Raw genomic sequence first — 22978 nt, 5'->3', positions numbered from 1 at the left:
GTAAATAGGAGTTACAGGCAAAACACAAGGCAACACAGAGATTCTTTATTGTGCCAGAAACTACTCTGGGAAGTTCGCTTGCATGTCCTCATTGTTACTCTTAGGATTCCTGTGTAAGAGATGATGCCATTGAGGCTCCGAGAGGTTGAGGAACTCGTCTAGGGTCACACGGATGCACTTCTTGGTGACCCCCTGGCCCCGGCCATTGCACCCATTGCTTCTCAGACAAATGAGCAAATAATTTGATGAAAGCTTCCTGTGCTTAAGTAGGGAAGGCGGGGTCAAGGACGTTGAGGAGGCTACTTTTCTTAGAACTTTTTTGTGTCTGTAACCTGTCGAAGCACTTCGTGCACCCTCAAGGGGTGACGTGGGCACGGTGTCTCCCTCATTCATTGGGACCCATGTCCCTGTTTGTGAGGAGGACTAAAGTCCTGCAGACAACACTTTGCTGCTTTGGGACCTTGATCGGGGCCAGCTCCCCCTTTCTCTCTGGGTCAGCCCTGCCTGTGTATCAACACTCACCCTCTCCCTGGGTCTGTGGAAGGGTCCTCCTTGAGGGGCTCCGGTTTTGTCAGCTCAGAAGCAGAGACATGACCACCCTCGGGGATCCATGAGGCTTCATGATCATTAGTAGTACTTTTTTTTTTTTTCCTCTCATCTCACCCAATACTTACATCTGTGTTTTTAGCCCCATTTCAGTGCCTTCTCATTCCCCATGCTGAACATTCTGGGGTTTCTTTTTTTCCTTTTTTTTTTTTTTTTAAAGATTTTGTTTATTTATTTGAGAGAGAAAGAGAGAGTAAGAGAGAGCAGAAGCACAGATAGGAGCAGGGGGAGAGGGAGCCTCGGGACTCCCCACCGCCCCCAGCAGGGAGCCAAATGCCAGGCTCTGTCACAGGCCCCCAGAGTCATGATGGGTCACAGACACGCCATGAACCACCTGAGCCACCCAGGCACACCGAACATTCTGGGTTTTCGCCTCACCTTCTCATTTACAAGCCTACAAGTCTCCAACAAGGGTACCTATGAGATTTTTGGCCAATGTCTTTACTACAGTTTAATAGTTGAAACCTTTCCATTGGAAACACGGGAGATCCAGATGGGAAAAGAAGGACCTCTGATAGGGGAGGCAACAGATGCGTGGCCATTTTGCTCTTCCTTTTGTGTGTGTGTGTGTGTGTGTGTGTGTGTGTGTGTGTGTGTCGGAGGACAGCCTGGAAGAGAGGAGGAGAGGGAGCAGGGAGTTGTACCTGTGTTCTCCAGCTGGGCACAGATACCAGTTGTGGTATCTGGGCTCATCTTTGATCCTGGGGGAGGGAAGGCTACGGAGGGAGGACACGGAGGACACGAGGCAGGGCCGCACACCCGCCTACCCAGTCTCCTTCCTGGAACCGGGCAGCCGCTGCCCTGCACCTTTGGATTCCTGGGACAGTGGGGCTGACTGTACAAGACTTTCACACTCAGTTATAAGCATCTTCTGCTTTTCTTTTCCTCTTCTTTTCCTTTCCTTTCTTCTTTTCTTTTTTCCTTTCCTGCTCCCATCTCAGCTGGGCACACCTCAAAACCCTCCTGCCTCCTCCTGAGCGACAGTTTTGGAAGCCCCTGTGCTGCTGTGACCCAGACAGGCCAGTTCCCGCATCCGAAATAGCCTGGCTCTACTATTGTTCCCTGGCCTACATAGGTGATAGAAACCATGCCTTTAAAAAAAAAAAAAAAGAAGAATGCAAGCGCTTAACCCTTCCCAACCCAAGACTGGCTGCTTCCTCCGCGCCTGAGCTGCCTGAACTTGGGTGAGAAGCGCGTTGGCTTTCACCTACCGACCGACGTTCCCGCGGCCTCCGCCAAGCGGCCCGCTCGGGAACCCTAATAAAAGCCGGTCCCCGCCCCCCGGACCCCCCCCCGCCCCCCCTCCCGGGTCCCGCGGCCCGCTCGGCGCGCACCGCCATCCCGCGCGGCCACCCTAGAGGGCGCCCGGGGCGCGCTCTCCGCGGCGAGGGGACCGCCCCGCTCGCGGCCCCGCGGAGGCAGGAGGCGGGTCGCTTCCCGGCTCATTGAGAAAGAGGATTGGAAGGCCCGGCCTATAAAGCGGCGCCGGGCGCGGGAGACAAAGCAGTCGGGCCGAGGTGGACGCGGCGGCGCGCCGAGCCGGCCTGAGACTCGCGGAGGGGAGGGTCGCCTGCGCCCCCCAAGCCCCGCCGCCCCGCCGCCCCGCCGCCCCGCCGCCCCGCCCGCCTCCGATTTCCAGACCGGCTTCCAGAGAGACGGAACTCTCTCCTCTCTCTCTCTCTCTCTTTTTTTTTCCTCCAAAAGAGAAAATTCCTGTTCCAAGAGAAAAGAAGGCAAGATCAATGAAGGAGAGAAGGGCCAGCCAGAAATTGTCCAGTAAATCGATCATGGATCCTAATCAGAACGTGAAGTGCAAGATCGTGGTGGTGGGGGACAGTCAGTGCGGGAAAACGGCGCTGCTGCACGTCTTCGCCAAGGACTGCTTCCCCGAGGTGAGCGCGCCGGGCCCGGCCTGCCCCCCGCCGCGCCCCGGGGCGCCCCCGCCGCGCCCCCCGCCGGGCGGGGACCCGCGAGCCCCCGGGGACGCGTCTGCACCTTCCGCTCCGGCGGCGGACACCTGCCGGCTCCCGTGTGCGCGGGCGGGTGGGGAGGCTCGGCGGCCGCGTCCCCATAGCGCGGAGGCTCGGCGGCCGCGTCCCCAGCCCGCGGAGGGGACTCGGGCCCTTCGGGGTCGCTCCGCCCGTCTGGCTGGCGTGTGCGGCTTTCCCCCCTTTTCTTTTTTCCAGTCGGGGAGCGAGCAGGCGGGTTTCGGAGGGCGCTCTGCGGGTGTCGCGCACCTCCGGTAACCTCTGTGCCCTCTCTCCCTCCTCTGTCCAGAATTACGTCCCCACGGTGTTTGAGAATTACACAGCCAGTTTTGAGATCGACACACAAAGGATAGAGCTGAGCCTGTGGGACACGTCGGGTAAGAGACCGTCGGGCCGCGTGGCGCTCGGGGCGGGTTCCGGGCCCCAGCGCGTGGCTCCCCGCGGCCCCGGGTGACTTCGGGTGACTTCGCCTCCGCCTCGGGTGCCCGCGGTCCCCGCCGGGCGGGGCGGGGTGGGGGGAGGGAGTGGGGCCGAAGGGGAGAGCCAGGTGGCCCGAGGTCGGGGGGCTGCGTGCGCCCCTCCGAGAGCCGACCTGATGACGGCCGCGGGGGCCGCGGGGGCGCCGGGAGGGGGACAAAGTGCCCGGAGCCACGCAGCCCCGCGTGTGGGGAGCGCGTGCGGGGTCAGCAGCGGGGGCGCGAGCGGTCGGGGCGGGGCGCTCGGGACGCCTGCGGCCGGGGACGCGCGGAGGGGCGCAAGGGCAGAGGGTCGCAGCGGCACGGGGTGGAGGGGCGCGGGGTGGAGGGGCCGCAGACGCAGAGGGGCGCAGGGGCGCGGGTCGGAAGGGCGCAGGGTGGAGGGGCCGCAGACGCAGAGGGGCGCAGGGGCGCGAGGTGGAGGGGCGCGGGGTGGAGGGGGCGCAGACGCAGAGGGGCGCAGGGGCATGGGGTGCAGGGGCGCGGGGTGGAGGGGCGCGAGGTGGAGGGCGGAGGAGCGCGGGGTGGAGGGAGCGCAGGGGCGCGGGTCGGAGGGGCGCGGGGGCGCGGGCCCGGGAGTCCGGCAGCCGGCCGGCCGAGCCGCGTGGGTGCGGACGCGCAGATCCCGGCCCCCCCTCCCCCCTCCCGGCCCCCCTGCATCGCCCTCCGCCGGCCTTGACCTTCCTGTCCCACTGAATTCTCGGCGTCGCGGTGAATTATCTTGAGGGGTCCGGGGTTCAAGGCCAGGTCACCGGGTCCCGGGCGTGGGGCGGCCGCGGGGGTGCGGGCGGGAGGCCCCGGCGGCCCCCGGGCTGGTGCCCCGCCCCCCTGCGGCGCGGGGAAGCTGGGGCGGGGGGGGCGGGGGGAATCCCGCTTCCCGGAGGTGTCGCCTCTGCAAGGGGAGGAGCCGCGGGAGGCGGGCGCAGCGGGCGCGGAGCGGCTGCGGGGCTGCGGCGGGAGAGGGGCCCCCGAGGCCGGGGACGCACCTGTGGCCGAGCAGCCGCCCGCAGCCCCCGAGGGTCGTGGGGAGTCGGCTCCATCGTGGCCTCCACGTGGCCGGGGAGGCTGTGCACCCACACAGCGCCAGGCACCCACAGCGCCCACGCGCCCAGGTGCCCAGGCGCCCTTGCTCCTGCGGCTCCTCCCGCCGGGGCCCCTCAGGCCGCCAGCTCCCCGCGGCCTACTCCACCCCCAAGCCTGGAGGGGCCTAATGCAGGATAAGAATCATTCAGGCGTGGGGTCTGTAATTCTGATTCACTGTTTATAAAAAAAAAAAAAAAAAAAGGCAACTTTTTTAGCTCTTAGTACTGGTTACTGGGGATTTCTGTGTGCAAATCGCTGCCTCCCTGAGTCTCCTGTCCCCTTTGGGGGGGGGTCCCTGAGTCTCCTGTCCCCTTTGGGGGGGGGTGCAGAGCTAGACAAAGCGCAGGACCTCCCCCCCCCCAGCTGCATACTCCTTGGCCTTGCACGCGAGAGCAGCCAGTCTTTTTGTTTCCCAGGACCTCGGTGGGCCCAGGGGCCCTGGCGTCCCCTGCTGGGCCTCGCACCACCCAGAGAGCCAGCCGGGCTCTGGGCTCTGAAGGGAGCCCCCGCTTCCTGGCAGATTTGGGAAGGAGCCGCATGTGGGGCGGGAGGGGGGCATGGCTGGGCTCCCAGGAATGCCGGATCATGCCTCCCCTGTGTCCTGCCTCCCCAGTCAGAGGACCACCAATGGAGCGTTTATAGGAGGCGACCAAAGGGCTAAATTGACTTTGTTTTTAGGAGAGAAAAGGCATATTGTTTTTTCAAAGGCTGGATAACAAACAAAATGTGGTCAGTGCTTGGTCGGTGGCCATGCCTCACATGCGCGGGTAAGAGCACTTCAGAGGTTCTCCGTTGCTTCCTCCTTCCTGGAGAGTTTGTAGTCCCCGCACATGTAAGCTCACGCCTTGCATGCAGTAGTCACCCAGGAAAACCTGTTACATGAATAATCATATGCACAGTTTCCAAGGAGATGAGATTCCCTGACATTTATTACCGCTGAATTACCTGTTCACAAAGAATGGCAACTTTATGAACACTGCCTTTCATCGCATTAAAGATAATCACCCGAAACGAAGTCTGTAGTGAAATAATCACTTGTATTTTTATTTAATGAAAACAAAACCTGTGCATGTTTAACTAAAATATAAGGGTTTGAAAAAAAAAAACTGATTAAGAAACCTTACATTGCAGAATTATCCAGTAATGAAATCTTAGCTGAAATTTAGATTTATACAAATGGGAACAAAAAGGCATAAGGGCATTGTTTAGAATCCTATTAGGTTGTTGGTGAGGCGAAATGTTAGGTGATTAAGCTCGGTCATGAAGCATTTCTTAAATTCTCAAAATAGACTGTTTCCACCAAAAATGGTTTATCATCCCTGATAAACATCTAGCAAGAGCCATTGTGTCAGCGGCTCGTCGAGTATTGAACATTTTTCTACTTCACCTCAAGGATTTTTCATCACAAATTTCTGAACAGGATTAGTTCTTGACAAATATTTGACATTTTCTTTGCCCACTGAGACATTTGTTTAGTTCAGGTTGTGAAAATAATTGCAAATGTCCGGTGCCTCTTGATACATTTATTTTTTTCCAGCTTCTATCAGTTTAACTGAACTGGACTGAACATTGGAGCCAAAGCCTCTAAAGTCCTAAACGTCAGATCTTTTTCTGCCTTCTAGAACTTTGTGAAAGTTTATGGTTAGTAGAAAAAAATGAGGTACGCCTAACTTTTTTTAGGTAGGAAGACAGATGGCATCGGCATTGACCTTTTGGGTGGTATTCACATCCTGTCTAGCCTCTTGGCAGAGGGGCAAACATTTAGGAGACAGAAGTAGTTCTCTTGTGGCTTCTTTACTTGGACAGCACCTCGTAAGTGGTCCCCCCCCCCACCGGGGGTCATGCAATCATGCATAGGTGCATAGGCAAAATTGCTAATTTGCATGTAGGAAAGAACATCAAGTGGAAGCCTGGTATGTGGGCCCTCTTTGCACCAAGACAAGAGAACTGATTCCCCACTTTTTGAGGCACAGTATTTATCAGTCCTTCACGCACTCTCTCTCCCTCCGTTCTTTCTGTTCCTAGATGAACAGGGCCTCTCTAGGCCTAGGGGTGCATGGTTGCTTTATAGTCTCTCCTCTAAGACTACTATGGCCCTGCTGGGGCGGGGAGTGGGGAGAAGGAAGCTCTCCCAGCCTAGTGTAGCTGAGAAGCAACCTGTGTTGACCTAATTTTGTTCGGTTCCCATACCCAAGTGCCCCACTCCACCGGGGTGCAGTGTATTTCCCTAGTCAGGAGTCCCTAGTGCTGACCCACCCTTTCGGTCCTCCTCAGGTAGGAAACACTTCCTCCCTCCCACCCTCAAGGCACACACCAATAAAAGCAACCACAAATGGCAATTTGCCACTTGATTTCTTATATAGCTGCTTGGAGTTCTTCCAGCCACCACGCCTCCCCCTCCCCCCCTAAAGTAGACAAAACCAAGTAATGCTATTATCAATCCTCTAAAGGGGAAGGGGATTTTTAAAGGTAGTCTTTGCATGCAGATCTGGCCTATCTGTATTTTAATGAAAAGTATTCCCCTTCTGTTGATAAGATGAGCCTTTTTATTATCAGTTGCAGAAATGCACCCAGTGGTTTTTCAGATGAGCTCAGCGAGTGCCTGCAAAACAGTGAGTGGGTAATGGTGTCAACATTTTGAAGTGACAAGGGAGCCCAAAGTGGTCCTAATACCTTGTGTTTTCAGAACGTGCCACATTCGCCAAGCACAGAAGCAGTTTGAAGCATGAAGCCAAATGCTTCCTGATAACAGAGACTTAGTCACTTAAGGATCACCATATCTTTTTCTAAGTGATTTGCTGATGGTATAATTTCAGCACACGTGAGCAATAATCATTCATGCCAGCTTTTAACCAATGCAAGTTAATGCACATTTTATTTAAGGCCTATTATTAGTTATAAAATACTCCATTCAGCTGCTAGAATTCCCCCACAATAACTATGCTATTGCCTCATGAACACTCTTTTGAATCTTGTCAAGATACAGGCTGCTTTTAGCCCGTGGGTGCTAAAGTTAGCACTTCCTGTGTTTTTAGCATAATTAACAGAGAATGTAGTATTCTTTAAATCGTATACTTAAGAGAGAAAAACCTTAATTACCCGTAAGGACCTGACTTTAAGGACAAACTCCGGTGCAAACACAAGTCGATACATATTGCATTTGTACCTTCCCCATCACATTAGAAGAATGGCCTTCGAGGCAAGCACCCAACTGAAATATTTCTTGACAGACCTAGAAGTGTTTCCAGCTGTGTTAGGGATCAGGATGTAATTAACCCAGAAAAGCGACTTCAAGAAGAGTTCACTGGTCCCTTGTGTGGTGACTTAACATGGAAATTAACCCATCAAGGCAAGACCTATAGAAATGATTCTAAAACCAGTCAACATGTTTCAAGGCCATCTGTGTGCAGGAAGGCTGCCAGAGACCGTCGGAGCAGTGGTCCCTGCCCCCGAAGTTCTCTGTGCCTCGGCCTTGGAACTGTAGTCCTGGCTTAGAGGAGGGTGGGCCCACACATTGGAAAGCCAGATTCACCTCACAGCAAGAGGATCCAGAAACTAGTCAGAGGCCCCAGAGCCAGCCCTCACGCCTGACCCGTGACTCCTCCCATTGAAGCCCACCACAATTCTTCCCATGGCTCCAGAGTTGACTCCATCCTTAAGAAGTCCTTAACAGCCCTCCCACTTGAAAACATGCCTACATTTAATGGCCTTCAGTGACCACAAGATTCTGAAACTTGAAACTTTCTCACTTAAATGAATCTCGTTAGAGAAAGGAAGGGGGGCAAAAATTTACAAAGAGGCCAGGGAAGCAGGAGGACTTAGGATGTGAATATCTGGGGCACAACTGCAGAAAACCAGTTAGATTTTAAGGTGGTAATGATCCCTAGCAGCTGAGTCTCAAAACCGGACTCAACTCCATTTTCACCCTGAAACTCCGTAAGACAGGCAGTGTATGGTGATTTCCAATAAGCAATACATAAAACTACATTTGGAGATTTGTCCACCAAGCATTTAAAAAAAAAAAAAAGAAGGTATAAATTCCCTTTTTCAGTCTCTATTTATCTCTAGACCTTTTAAAAAATCTCATTTAGTCTTTTTTTTTTTTTCCCCAACCTGGTTTCTTGCTAGGTTCTGCTCATTTCAGTGAGGTGTCCAGGTTGGTCATTCAGATGCCACCTGAAATAACCAGATGTTTCCTCGTTAACCCAGTTCTAGCTTGTAGATAGGACACCGAGGACCAATATTTTCTCCAGGTAGCTCATGGTGCCGGGTGGGCTGTGCCAGGTGAATTAGTTGTGCCCTGGCCATTTTGTGATGCCCTTCAAACGTCTTCTCGGTCACTATACATTGGCAACTTGATCCAGAGATACCCGTAATTTCATTGTCGTGGCATGTAAGCTGCCTCAGAAGTTTCATCAGGAGTTGTGCACATTGATCTTGAAAAGTGAGACTGAGGACAGCATGTGGCCGGGTGAATTCACTCCTGGGACTCGCCTCCAAGGCCTCAGATGCTTAAGTAGTAGATAAGACACAGAATCTTCAAACTTTCTCTTATGGAGCGATCATGTAATTTTGAGAATACCTGTCTACTCTTATCCCTAAAGTTCTGTGACCAGTATACCATGGCTCTACTTTAAGCAAAATAGTTTGATTCTTCTATTTTCTAGGTATCTCAATAAGATCAGGGGTTGAAGCTAATGCCCTATTTCAGGCTCAGAAATAGCCATCATTTCTATATCCTAGACTTCCTCTCCAACGATATACCTGCCTGCCCCCAGAAATTGAAGTACTGACTGTATTTTTATAGCAACACAGAAATGCCCTCAAATTTTCATCAATTCTGTTCATAATTCCTATTAATTTAGGAATTAATAACTTAGAAAGAAACCAAGGAAATGGCCTCCCTGGGAATGTTTGTTGCATTTTTATGGGCATGGATCGCGCTTACAGTGCAGGCTGCTTGGGAAAATAGTTCAAGAGTCTTGTACTAAGCCAGACACAGAAGTGCTGCCCAGACTTGATTCACATTCTTGGGATTATTGCTGATTTGAAGCTTTCATGCTCAGTAGCAATGGCATGAGGAAATGGAATCTGGTAATAATTGGGCAGATTCATCCAGGCCCACCTGTTAGCTGCTGGTGGGTACAGATGTTCTCTAGCTGGCCACTAAAAACACTAAAACGTTGATATATTTTCTCTGCCAACATCCTGCCATATTCCTAATTTTATTGCTCTTGGTAGGAACTTCTCGTGGGGGACGGGAAAGGTTTTCAATTTCAGGTTCAAGGAAAGGAAGTTGTGTTTATGAAATAACTCAAGGGGTCTGCAGCTCTCAAGCTCCCATAAAACCTCAGTGTTTGAACTGGTTTTGCAAAAGGTTCCATACAGCTTCCCTGTTGGGCATGAATCTTCTTACATATACATTTAATTATGGACATATATGGTGTGTTCTATCTTCGTGCAAGGATGACTGAAGCAAGAAGCTATGTGTCTGCAGAATTAGTTTCTGGGTGAGGCACTTGGTGACTATTCTCGGGCTGGAAACAGTGCCGTCACCCAGAATTCACGATCTTGAGGACAAAGATGGTCAGACCTGAAGCTTCAAAAGCCTTTCAGAACTCTGCTGACGTTAGCCAAGCTCGAGGAGCTCCGAGGGCCCCAAATGCCCACTTACCTGGTCTATGCAGAGCAAAGCACTTTGAATGTATTGGGCGGGGCGGGGTGTGGACCCATGTTGCATATGTGCTGCAGGTGCTTCTTTACGATAGAGCTTCCTGGGGTCCACCCTTTATGTTCTGATAGGTGAACTAGGCAGGACCTGGGACAGTGCTGTGTGCACAGAGTTGCCTGTAGGGTGACAAAACTGCGGCGTTGGGGACCTCCCAGGGGCCTGGAGCTGTTGCACCTGCCGGGAAGGGGTTGGACCTGACAAGCAGAGCTCAGTCCCTGGGCAGACTGGTTGAGCCCGGGGGCACCCCTGGATGCTGGGTTCTGGTTGTGTGTAAGCAGTGCCCGTCCTGTGGACTACCCAATGATGCTGTACCCTTCCTTGGGCTGTGCTCAAGGAAGGGTACAGCACTTAACCTGGAAGCTTTTCATGTGCATCTTTTTTAAATCTGTAGAATTTAGATTTTTTTTGTTGTTTGGCTTAGTAGAATGTTGGGAGACTTTTTTGGAGGGACACAGGAGGTAGAGGCAGGCACGGTCCCGCTCATCTGCCTACCTGGGCTCCATCCTTCATGTCACAGCTGCTGGCCTGTGTTGCCGTCCCTTCACGGGCACCCCGGGGGGGTTCCCTCTGTGTCCCTGTGGCTGCTGGGGGGCCCACGCTCGGGGATCACGCCCCACCCTCCCATGGGTTCTATGGCCACGGAGGATTCGGGAAGAATTCAGAGTGCTTAAACGCAGGGTGCCTGCTGTCAAGTCAGGATTTGTTTTTTAACTGACGGCCCTGCTTCGCCCTGCTTTTCCTGGTATGATAGTTCTCTATGATTCCATGTCATCTTTTTTTTCGTGACTACAAAATAATAGAGACAGATTTTTCATTCTGAAAAAGTGCTCACCTTAACCCCAGCAAAAAAACAAAATGAACAAGTGGACTTTTCATCTTTAATGACAAATTACTCTTGTAGTTAGTGGTTAGACAAATTATGCTTATAACTAATAAGTGTGGGCATCGGTTTTTATTAGCACCTTTGGACACTTGTTGATCTAAAAGTGCTGGTCGTTAGCAAAAGTAATAAGGCAGGATCAAAGTGTCATTCCTAATTAGGTCTTGTTAAAGCTCTTTAAAATTACCTCTCTACCTTGGAAGTGAGGTGGTTTACTCCTCATGAACCTTTGCATACAGATGTATTTTCTTTTCTTTTTTTTTAAGATTTTATTTATTTATTCATGAGAGATGCAGGCAGAGGGAGAAGCAGGCTCCATGCAGGGAGCCCGATATGGGACTTGATCCTGGGACCCCAGGACCACGCCCTGGGCCAAAGGCAGGTGCTCAACTGCTGAGCCACCCAGGTGTCCCTGTATTTTTATTCAAAATATGAAAGCAAATAAGAACAAAAGCAGAAGCAAACCTCCATAGAATCCGGTTTCAAACAGTTTCGTTTTCAGGTGCCGCCACTGTCTACATTTTGCGGATATGAGTACAGGTACTCCGAGGCACAGGGGGCAGCTCACTTGATAGTAGTAAGTGGGAGTCTCCACCTTTGGCTGAGGACTGAAGACAAAGCCAGACCCTCTCTGGAGCCAAAAGTGGGTGGGGAGGGGAAACCCAGTACCCAGAGGGAGGGAGGAGAATGCTCTGCAGCCACACGGTGACCTAAGTGCTGAAACTACTTCCGGGTTTTACTGGTAGTCCCAGTGCTGATTATTGTTTTAGCACCATGGTAATTCCCCAGATGTCTTGGTTAAACTTTGTATTTGGGAAAGGTGGTCTCCATTGTCGGGGAGCGGGTGGCGGCGGGGAGTCTCATATCCAAGATGAGTGGTGAGCACTGTCAGATCTAAGAGGAGTGGTGAACACTTGGATCCAAGGTCAGTGGTGAACAGGCTCAGGTCCAGGGTGAGTGGTGAGCACTCAGATCTAGGAGGAGTGGTGAGCACTCTCGGATCCAGGATGAGGGGTGAGCACTCTCAGATCCAAGGTCAGTGGTGAGCACGCTCATCGAGTCGTGGGCTGTGTCCTGAAAGCCCCTGGAGATGCCCCTTCTCCGAAGCTCAGGTCTGACTGAGGCTGGGACGCAGCCAGTGCGATAGCTGTCTTCTGTAAGGGAGTGATTTCCGAGAGAGACCTCCGAGGCCCCACTAGGCTCCAGACCCGGGGAGTTGTTGAGAGCTGCGCGGATGGAGGTGGGGTCACGTCAGCTCTTGCCCGCTTGGACGAGCAGAGGAGGTCCTCGTGTACGTGGCTGGTATTCGGATTTCCACTCTATGATCTGGAATTTGCTGACTCCGTGTTTGGTGAGAGACCTGCTAAATGTTGACCAAAGAAGCGGTGTCAGAGTTAGACTTTGGACCCAGCCATGAGGGGGGTTGCAGTGGAACGTCACGAACAAATACCCAAGTAACCTCTATGCCCAGAAGCAGCGCTGAGCCATCTCATTTCTGAGACCCCTTAAAAACGTTTGAATCGGTGAGCTGCTGGCAAATATCCTCTCGGCCTCAGCGTTCTTCGAGGGGCTGAGAAAGCAGCCGCAGCGCCCTGCCGTGTCCACACACCACTTCATTCCAGTGTGCCTTAATATTTAGGGCGATTTGATGTGTTTTGACCCCAAACCCTTAAATCTTTTGGAAAGTGTCTTTGAGTTGCCAGTGTCCCTCACGCCGGAGCCCTGATTCCAGAAGTGTGTCGGGAACTGCTGCAGCACGTGACAACTCCTGGCTTAGATTTCTTCCTGGCTTCTAGGACATTCCCCTCCTTCCCCTTAGACGCAGCCGCCTTGAAGTTGCTGCGTCCATCCTGGAAGCAGCCAGCGAAGAGCCCACGGTGTTCGTAGGGTCCCCTAGTAAACACTGGGGACCAACCAGGATGGGCTGTGAGTAGGGACGACGCACCCCGCGACAGCCACTTCTAGGTCGAGAGCAACCTGCTGAAAAGTGTTGTTTTGATAGTTTAAAGGATTATTTTTAAAGCTTCTTGAGTCTTTCCTCCTGACTTTGACTACGGAGGTTTTGATTTATGGCGACAACATGTCATGCGTTCCTGTTGGAAATGGAAGGCGATGTCAAACTGAACTTGGGTCTGGAAACAAGCTTCAGTAGCTGAGACCTTGTCTCCTGGACTCCCGTCCACAGGCCCGTCAGGGGGTTTCCTGTGCCGGCTGATGAAACGTCCGTGTACAGAAAGTGATTTTCTTAAGGAACAGACGACGCTGGCAAGCTGTGTTTTGTTTCATAGCCGCACCTTTTTATGATAACTGGTGTTTTTAGAGAAATGGAAGAAATCGTTTGAGCTATGAGATGGTCCCTTGGTTGAGTGAGTTGGCTTTAAACGTGGACCCCGGGGGTACCGCAGAGTCCCCCAGGCCCATGACTGCGACAGGGTGGCTCTGCGTGCACTGCGGTTCTCCACGGGCCTGGCCCTTTCCTCCCCACCCGTCCCCTCCCGTTGCCAGAGAGATCTTGAGCTCAGGTCTCTTTCTGAAGACGTAGCTCCAGTGCGGTGCTTGCCACGCTCAGCTTGTCCTTGCAGCTGGGCTGCGGGGCCGTGGTTGCGACCTACCTGTCCCTTCCTCAGTTCCCGTCTCTACCGGGTTCGCCCACTCCCGGGTTGGTGCTGTTGTCATCCTCGTTTTAGAATAGAGTCAGGGGTGCAGAGTCGTGATCCACCTCCCCCGCCGCCCCCCGAACCTCAGTGATGGAGCTGGATTTGCACCCCAGGCCGCCTGACTCCTGATGCGTCTGCTCTGTGTCCCCCAGGGGCCTTCGGGGACTTAGCCAGGCAGATTGCTCCTTAAGGCCCGGACTCCTCCCCTGGATCGTAAGACAGACGTCAGGGGGCTTCATTGTCCTCCACTGGAAATGAGACCCCACCGCTGGGCCTTTCTTTGCTCATGTGCGTCCTTCTCCAGGAATCAGGGGAGGTGGAGACGGGGCCCGTGATAGTCCAGTGGTGACGTTTGACAGAGAAGAATGTTTATCTGAAAACGTGTGTATCTCTGTTCCCTCAGGTTCTCCCTACTACGACAACGTCCGGCCCCTCTCCTATCCCGATTCGGATGCTGTGCTGATTTGCTTTGACGTCAGTCGGCCGGAGACCCTCGACAGCGTCCTGAAAAAGGCAGGTGCTGGGGGGCTGGTGGCTTGGTTCAGGCCTGGCCCATGCGCAGAATAAATGCGCGGGGCTGGGGAGCACCCACGCTCTGCTTGGCACCTCGCCGTGTGTTCTGGGAACCAAAACATTGGAAAAACCCACTCGCACACCGCGACGGGTTTCCAGGCGGCTGTCACGAGGTTCGACGCTGAACCTGTGCAAGATTTTCTTTCCTGTTAAGAAACGACGTAGCCGTTGAAGAGCCTCCGTGGTTGCCCTGCGGGCCGAGGCCTAACGCGAGGGCCCTGCCGGCTCCCAGGCAGGCGGCTCTCCCATCCACCGTCCCCCTCGGGCTCGGGCTCGCGCCGCGGTGGACACCTTTACGTTTGACCTCACTGCGGTACTGAGATGATGCCATCTGTTGTACTGTGATGCCATCTATTAGAGGTGGAGCGGCTCCGGGGAGGGCGCAGGGATGTTTCCAGACCTGAGACTAAGGGAGTTGCGGTGACGAGACGGAGGAGATCCCAGAGCGAAGGAGCCTGGCTGTACACGGGCTGCTAGGGGATGCGTCTAGGGCCTGGGGGTGGCGGAGGGCCGGGCCCAGGCCAGGAGGAGGGCACCTGGTGGCGGGGGCTGGTGTTCCCGGTCCCGGCCCGAGCGCCGTCAGGTTTCAGATGATAGTTGGCGGCTCGTCTTACGTGTCCAGCTTTGGAGGTGGTTTATTCCCCCCGCACCCCGTGTCTTTACCAAACATGACAAACGCCGTTCGCTCGGTTGCATACGAATTTCGCAGGAGATCAAAGGCTCTCTAAGTCTGTCCAGCTGTGAGTCGTGTGGCACCCACGCACGGAAGGCTCCTGTTTGTCGCCCGGGCAGGAGCACCCCTTTCCCGGCCTCCGCGCCTGTAAACAACTGCTCGGCGTGCAGCGGGCGGCCCGAGTCGTTGCCCAGCCGCCGAGCACCGCCCGGGCTGCACTGCCTGTGTGCAGATGAAAGGCACCGCTTATTTACCGGGGGTTCTCCTCCTGTCCATCAGGTCACGCATAATTCGGGATGAAACTCCTTGCTCTTGCTTTATTTTGCTTTTGTCTTCTGAGACCTAATGTAGTGACTTTGGCCTTAGAGATATTAATGGACGTGTCTTGCGTTTGTGTCAAGTTTAAGGCTCAGCATCACCGGTGCTGGGACTTGTCTTGAGGAACTGACTCCGCAAGTCCTTGACTATCCACGCGTTCTGAGTGATATAAAGCAGAATAGTTTTTGGGTTTTTTGTTTTTTTTTTTCCAGTTCATCCTCCAGTCGCTATGTCAGCGCCCTCTAGCAAGTGGTAGATGCTTGTAAATAACTCTGGAGAGAAGGAAAAAAGGAGGCAGTTGGCAGATACCTGAGGCTTTCATGGGAAGTGTGTCCCTTCCCTGGGTCTGCCCCAGGTGCGCCTCTAGATCTGCACATGCCGCCTCCAGTGGTCTGTTAAACGGCTCCTGCAGTTTGTCCCCGTTACCTTGTATTATACACATGGCTTGGTCACCCTCGCCCCTCGGTGAATTCCGCACCTCTGTCTTCACCTTTGTGACTACCACGGTACCCAGTAGAGCACTCGATGCATATTTGAGCACGTGGCCTGGGTGAGCCAGCCTGGTTCCTGATTGCAGCTGTCTGGTGCCCCCTCCCCAGGAACCAGAGCTCTCCTGGGAACATTCTGAAACCTTCACTCCCATCCTTTTTTTCTAATGGTCAACTGGTCTTTCTTAAATTTTATTTTTTATTATTATATTTTTATTATTATTTGTATACATTTTTTGGAGTTCAGTTTGCCCAACAAATATTGTAACACCCAGTGCTCATCCTGTCAGGTGCCCACCCTTCACTCCCATCCTGATGGTCGCCTTGAGCTTGAGGAAATGGAACCACAAGAAGGCAGTTGTCTGCTCTTTAAGAGGAAGTTGGAATTCCCTGCTTAGGCATCTCTGGAGGTTCTAATAATTCTCATCAAGTCTTACAACAAGTAGCCAATTGGACTGAATTGGAATTGAAATAGTAAACAACTTGGGTAATTTAAAGCTGACTTCAGGGCCTCTGTGCTTAGGGCCAGATGCTTTCCCAGGAGCCCAGGAGATGGGCCTTTTTGACCAGGCCGCAGTCCGTGTTGATCCAGTCACCTGAGTGGAGGTTCCTTAAGGGCAGGACAGTCTGTTCATGAACATTGTCTCCAGCCCCAGAAACCTCATCAGCAATTCCAGCTCAGGGGAGCTGTGCAGTCGTCCTCGATGGGCCTTGGAGGTGCATACTCGTGCTTGTGCTTCCTCTGCCTTCCTCCCAGCCTTCCGTGCTGGGAAGTACCAGCTCCGTGAATCTGAGGGCATAGTCCCTTGTTAGAACATATAATCATTCCTCAGGCACTTTCATCTTGCAGAGATACCCCAATAATCAAGGAATTATTGAAGCTGCCTTCTGACAGCAGCACCCTACAACTCTCCTGCAGTAGGGACGGGTCATGAGCCGCACAGAGAGGGAGGATAGATGAGAATACATACAAGTGTTCCCCAGTGAGTCCACTTTAAAAAGTAGTAAAGTTTGGGGGCACCCGGGTGGCTCAGCCCATTGAGTGTGTTTGCCTTTGGCTCAGGTCATGGTCCCAGGGCCCTGGGATACGAGCTCTGCATCGGGCTCACTGCTTAGCCGGGAGCCTGCCTCTCCCTCGACTCACATGCATGCTCTCTCGACTAAATACATAAGATTTTAAAGAGGAAAAGTTAATGTCTACTTAGAAGGTAAATGCAGGTGTGCTTCTTCATCTCAAGGGACACTCCTAAATGTTCCTTTTGTGCCCCATTCCGGGCTTCAGCCCGTGGAGGGCTAGTGACCGACCTACAGATGCCCGCACGTTGTTGACTCTTCATCTCTCTGTCTCTCCCTGTAGTGGAAAGGTGAGATCCAGGAGTTTTGCCCCAACACCAAAATGCTCTTGGTTGGCTGCAAATCTGACCTCCGGACAGATGTCAGCACATTGGTAGAGCTCTCCAATCACAGACAGACCCCGGTGTCCTATGACCAGGTATGTACGCTGTCAGGGTGCAGATACGGTTTTCAGAAGTAGGACATTGGGGTCCCCAGGGAGCTCAGCGGTTTAGCACCTGCTGTTGGCCCAGAGTGTGATCCTGGAGTCCTGGGATCGAGTCCCACATCAGGCTCCTCGCATGGAGCCTGCTTCTCCCTCTGCCTGTGTCTCTGCCTCTCTCTCTCTCTCTCTCTCGGTCTGTATTCTCATGAATAAATAAATAAAATCTAAAAAAAAAAAAAAAGAAGTAGGATATCACTCATGATAAAAAGGAGCCGCTTTTCTAAGGGCTCAACCAATGGTCGGCCTCAGGTTGACGACCCTTGAGTTATGCTGTAGAATGAGCTTGGATTATGTGAGGATCTGTGTGTGAGCATAAACAGGACAAGTTTGGAAAGCATCTTTCAAAATGAGAACAGTTCTGTTGTTCAGTAGGGTCATCACATGACACTTGATGCCTGAGTGTAGACAGAGGCTCATAGTCTACCCCTTGTATGTCTCTGCAATGCTCACTGGGATTAAAGTTAAAAAATCTAAGGGTGCCTGGGGGCCTCAGGGGTTGAGCACCTGCCTAGGGCTCAGGGCGTGACCCTGCGGACCCGGGATTGAGTCCCACATCGGGCTTCTGCATGGAGCCTGCTTCTCCCTCTGCCTGTGTCTGCCTCTCTCTGTGTCTCTCATGAATAAATAAAGTCTTTAAAAAAAATGAAAAAGTAAAAAATCCAAAAGAGAATGTGGTCAAATTGGTAATACTCTTGAGAGGGTTGATCTTACTTTACGCTCAGCAGCACAATAAAATACTTGAGGAGGACGTTGCCAGTAAAGTAGAAGTCTCCATGAAACGGTCTTTTAGAGACTCGTCATTTCCCTGGGCATTTTCCCCAAGTATCTAGAAGGGAAGAGAATTGGCGTCAGATGTTCATTCTCCTAGAACTTAAAACCAGGTTCTAAAGAGACTTCAAGTCGAAGTAGCTACGACTGTCCTTCGTGGTCACCTTCTTGAATACTGTGGTGTTATGTATCTAATTAATAAAAACTTAGTAAGTTAAATAAGTCCTTTTGATGCACACGTGCTCATTACTGTGCACCCTGGTTGCCTGGTCCATGCTGGACCTTCCGTATTGTGTGTTTCCCGAAGTCCCAGGTATCGTAAGAGTGTTGTTCCTCTCCTCAATGCATTTTGGCCACGCCTTTCAAAATTGATTCTAAATTCCATCCCTTGCCCTTCCCCGGTTTTTATAAAGCTTATTGATGAGTCTTTATTGACCAATCTTGAGCCCCATTTACACTCATGAAAAATCAGACTTTCGTACCTCCGGGAAATCCAGCACTGTATTGAATGATGAGAATCGAACACCTTAGGACGGAGTCTTGGCTGCAGATATTAATGAAATAATCCATTGTTATTATAATTTATTAAGAAATCATTAAATTGTTTAAAAGAAGGGGTTTGGGGGCAGTTTTTTCGCAGCAACACTTGGAAAGTACGGTTCACGTGCTAGAAACGTTTCACGATTCATTGTTATTTTGTGGTATTGGGAAGACACTGTTGCATCTTCCCCAAAGACCTGTTGCTGATCGCGACCCATTCTTCTGCTTCTCAGGGGGCAAATATGGCCAAACAGATTGGAGCGGCCACGTACATCGAGTGCTCGGCTCTACAGTCAGAGAACAGCGTCAGAGACATTTTTCACGTTGCCACCTTGGCGTGTGTCAACAAGACAAATAAAAACGTTAAGCGGAACAAATCTCAGCGGGCCACAAAGCGGATCTCACACATGCCCAGTAGACCCGAACTGTCTGCGGTCGCCACGGACTTACGGAAGGACAAAGCCAAGAGCTGCACCGTGATGTGAGTGCCCGCCCCCGGTAGTGCGGGCGCCGAGGGCCGGCTAAGAGAAGCCAACCCGCGAAGCAAAAAGGTGGAATCTGAATGAAGTGCACAGCCCAAGTCCGCATGCCGGCGGCTTAGGAGGTGTTTGAAAAGATGCTCATCTTTTTGGAATCCCGTCCTTAGGTTCGGCACGTAGAGCAGATGGTGAACACGTTGAAGAGTTTGGAGGTGTGACTTGAAAAATATGCCAAAAAAGAGAGATCCCCCCCCCCCCCGGGCTGGAGGTAGAGAAGGAGGAGGACGACGAGGACCTCCACGAAGAAGGATCACGCTCTGAATGGTGCTTGCGTTTTCGTTTTCTTTGTTGCAATCTCTTCATGGATCTCGACTCTTTGATTTGATTTTTAAATGTTTTAATCTCCTTTACAGAAAGTATATATTAATATACCGTCCTCGCCGGGGAACTGGCACTGTGACCTTAGCGTTTAGTTTTCTAGAGGATGTGATCTAATTTCCTCCTAGCTCATCATTAAAATGGAAATTGTATCAGGACCCGTGGGATCTCCAGAGGAAAAGTTCGTGAGGCTCCGAAATCTTGCCTCCCCGAAGATAGCTGAGCAAGATGGTTCTGAGGAAAGGCTTCTGGAGTCTTGCGAGATAATGCGGACCGGCGCTACCAAGACGAAATAGATCAAATAGAGAAAAGGGTGTCCGTTTTTATTCAGTCTGATGGTTCTGTTCATCATTGTGATTGTCATTAAAAAGTGGTAAATTGCTCAGTGTAATATTTTTGTGCGCTGTTTAGAAAAGAAGGTGTGTGATTTCTTTTGCCATCGTTGATGAAGGTGCAGAGTCAGATAAGAGGTGTCTCAGTTTGACGTCAGAAAATGATCCAAGGGAAGGGGGGGAAGTGTAGGTACTATTTTCGCCCGGAGAGATAATGAAGGAATAGCAGCGGAAAGCACACATCTGTGAGTAAAGCTTTGGGATCCCGTTACCAAAAGTACAAAGCAAAAGGCCCGTTATCTTGGGATGAAGCACCAAAGCTTGGCAGCATCTGATGATCTCTTGGTTTATTTCACTTTTTTCAAAGAACATCGGTAAGAGAAGGGACCTTCTTACCTAAGCTTCAGAGAATCCTTAGAGGAAAGGTGTGCCAGCTCAGTCCCGACGCTACGCTAGGGCGTTTCCAGAGAGCGATTGCTAAACCTCACGTACCCGGATTCAGCCAAGGCCCGCGTTCAATACTTGATTGCTGTTGTTACGTGAAATAATCAGCATTTAAAATAGTTTACAGATATTTTTTTGACCAGTTCCTTTTAGAGCTTCTTTCAGAGAAGAAACCAGATCTGACCTGTTTATTGTTGGCGCTTGTTGAAAACGAGCTTTCTTTCCAATGATGAAGCTTCATTTTTGAAGTGTTGAAGCTGTGCTCCCATTAAATTGTGGCAGGAGAGGAGATTAAGGTAATTACAACACTCAGTTCTTTGTCTTACAAGCACTTTGTTTGGTCTCTGCGAGAAAATACCATTCCCATCATTTCCCACGAAATACAGACGTTTTACCGACATACTATGCTTTGATCGAGGCAGCGTTATGCTTTGGGCAGTATTACAAAATAGCTGGCAAGTGCTTTCTGTATTTAAATATTGTAAAGAGAAAATAAGTTATAACTGTTATAAAGCAGAACTTGCGTTGCATTTTTTTAAATGTCGAAGTCACTTTGTATGTTTGTTTGGTCAATGTTTCCGCAGTATTTATTAAAACATACTTTTTTTCCCCTTCGAATAAAAAAGTAACCACGTCTTTGTCTAAATGTGATTTGTCCTTTTATCTGCTTTCTGATGTAGCTGTTTGGTTTTATTCTTTACTATAGAGCTGATGAGAGCATCCGGCCTCAAGTTTTCTGAACTCGTAGGCTTTGGAATTTCCTGATGGCTTGCCCACAGTGCAAGTTCCTCAGGCAAAGGTAAATCCACATAGATGAGAGGTTTTCATCATTTTCAAATCTCAAGAAGAAAATGGAGTGTAGTCAAAGTGATTCGCTCATAGACCAAAAGAGCTACGATCCTAAGATTCAAAAATAGGGAAAGAATCTTAAAATTGTAAGGAAATAGGAAATTCCTGGAGCTCTTTAGTAGTGAGACAGTGTGATGCAGTCCCAGGTCATGGGTTTCATTCTGTGGAGGAGCCTGGTTTGCTTCCCTTCCCATGGTCCCCCACTCCGTCCCCCACCCCCGGCCTCCATCCCTAATCCACCTTGGATTGCGTGTTCTTGTTCACAGAGGCCAGTTGTGTTGATGACTCAGGACCGAGCTATGAACAACAATTACAGGGAAGGAACAACAACAAAAATAAAGCACAAGAAGAAATGGCCTTGTTTATTGTAGCAGCATCTCCAACTAACACAGGAAGACAGTATAAGCTTTTCCAGTGCCCTGAAGGATGCAAGCATGGGATGGTTAGCAGCATGAGTGGCCTGGGTCCTCATAAACCCAGTAGGTTCACGAACGGTCTTTAGCTAAAACCCTTACACAGATGTTCCGCATGAGTGTCCAGGGGTACTCCACAGAGGACTTCAAAACAGCTCTTCTCGCTGCACAGCTAAGTCACTTCCTGTAAAAACTGCATCCTTGTGGATTTAAAAAAAAAATGACTTTAGCAATCTTTGAGGGATAGTTACTTGCTTGAAAAATAATTCTCAGAAGCACAAACCAAGGGGAAAACCAGAGAAGCTGGCACGAATGAACAAAGTTAAAGCGCATTGACATAATAGGATAGCCTTATGAAAAAATTCAGCAAGCACGAGGAATTACCAAAAATGTAACTCATTCTTGTCAGTAAGCAGTAAAGGAAATAAAAGTACTTTCCTAATCCTTGGTGTTGAGTAACTCCTAGGCTTAATACCTAAATCAGGCTTGCAAGAAACTCCTTTCTCAACGAGCACAAGCACAGAAACACACGGCTGAGGTTCTGCTGACCTTGGCAGTATTTTATAGGTTGTACAGTAATGTTTCCCTCTAGCGAATTGTTCTTTTCCAGCAGCTTTAATTTGTTAAACCAAAAAGAAAAAAAAAAGTTTGTCTTCAGCCCTGGGCATGTATGCCTTCCTTTTCTCCTCTGACTTTTTGCTTCTGCAAACATTTATTCTAAGCATTCTGTGCACATTCCTTTCTATTGATTAATGATCATGATTAATGCCTCCTTAAATACTAAAAGGTGATTTTCAAACTTGGAGTAAGACTTTAATTGTGTCTCTCTCACTTCTATTAATCTTTTCCAGGAATAGTTGCCTGGAAGACTCTGGTCTTTTAGAAAATGTGCCTTAAGTGCAAATTTAGAAATAACCCAGGGAATTATTTTTTATTAAAAGGAATTTAAAAAAATCACCTCACTCCCTTAAGATTGCTGAAACTGTGAAAGCTTCATATCCTCTTTTTGATGGATTATTTTGACATAATAAGAGAGCATTCTCTTTTAAATCACCCCAATTTTTGTTTGTCATTCTTTCATTGGCCACATATTTCTGAGTCCTTACCATGTGCCTCGCCACTTTTAGGCCTGGAACATAATCGCAACAAAAAAATCTGTCCCGAGAGTTTACAATCTAATGGAGGGAGACAGTCCCGATGCACAATGTCTGGGTGTGGTTTCCATCAACATTAACTGAGCCGGAAATGCTGGGTCGGTGGGAAACATGACAGCGGGTAGCCAGGTACACCAATGCAATAGCCACCAATGGTCCGTGTTGATGCTGTGGTTTCTGTGCTGCACCAACGATGATGCAGAAGGAATATTCAAGTGATCCTAACAGCTGGAGTCCATTTACGGTGATCGAGGAAGAGCGATGTGAATGCTGGTTGCCAGGCATCATTTTAGTTTCTGTACAATGACTTCGGTTTCTGCGGCTGGTTTTAGGAGTCCAGTAGGGGACAACGTCCTTCCCGTCTGAACCTGAAAGGCCTTCAATCTGTTTCTTATAAAACGTGCTGGGATTGTTAAAGAGTTGTACTCTGTTTCCATGAAGTCTTCACTTGTTGAACATACTAGAAAAGTAAAAAGGAAATAAAGTGTGAAATAAATGGAAAGCACCCCAATTATAAAATGAAATGAGCTCTCGAGAAATTATAGGATTAACTCAGGGGGTATTTCTAATGGCACTTTGGGTGAAGATGC

The 22978-nt window shown here is 50.6% G+C and overlaps 1 protein-coding gene across 1 annotated transcript; it reads left to right on the top strand.

The window, feature by feature from the left end:
* The first annotated feature begins 2181 nt into the window (after positions 1 to 2181).
* Positions 2182 to 20606, top strand: LOC129495451 (rho-related GTP-binding protein RhoE). The gene is made up of 5 exons (XM_055302984.1): positions 2182 to 2498; positions 2884 to 2971; positions 13825 to 13934; positions 16831 to 16965; positions 18573 to 20606. The coding sequence occupies exons 1-5, from the start codon at positions 2349 to 2351 to the stop codon at positions 18822 to 18824; spliced, it is 735 nt and encodes a 244-aa protein (XP_055158959.1). The 5' UTR covers positions 2182 to 2348; the 3' UTR covers positions 18825 to 20606.
* The last annotated feature ends 2372 nt before the right edge of the window (positions 20607 to 22978 follow it).

This window comes from Nyctereutes procyonoides, unplaced genomic scaffold (assembly GCF_905146905.1).
Source record: "Nyctereutes procyonoides isolate TBG_1078 unplaced genomic scaffold, NYPRO_anot_genome, whole genome shotgun sequence".
Taxonomy (NCBI): Eukaryota; Metazoa; Chordata; class Mammalia; order Carnivora; family Canidae; genus Nyctereutes; species Nyctereutes procyonoides.
Note: the sequence above shows the minus strand (reverse complement) of the source record. Positions and strands in the feature narration are given on the sequence as shown.

Coding starts and splice junctions, on each gene's coding strand:
- LOC129495451 (XM_055302984.1), top strand. CDS start 2,349: ATGAAGGAGAGAAGGGCCAGCCAGAAATTGTCCAGTAAATCGATCATG. Junction 2,972..13,824: donor GAGCCTGTGGGACACGTCGG/GTAAGAGACCGT, acceptor CTGTTCCCTCAG/GTTCTCCCTACTACGACAAC. Junction 13,935..16,830: donor TCGACAGCGTCCTGAAAAAG/GCAGGTGCTGGG, acceptor CTCTCCCTGTAG/TGGAAAGGTGAGATCCAGGA.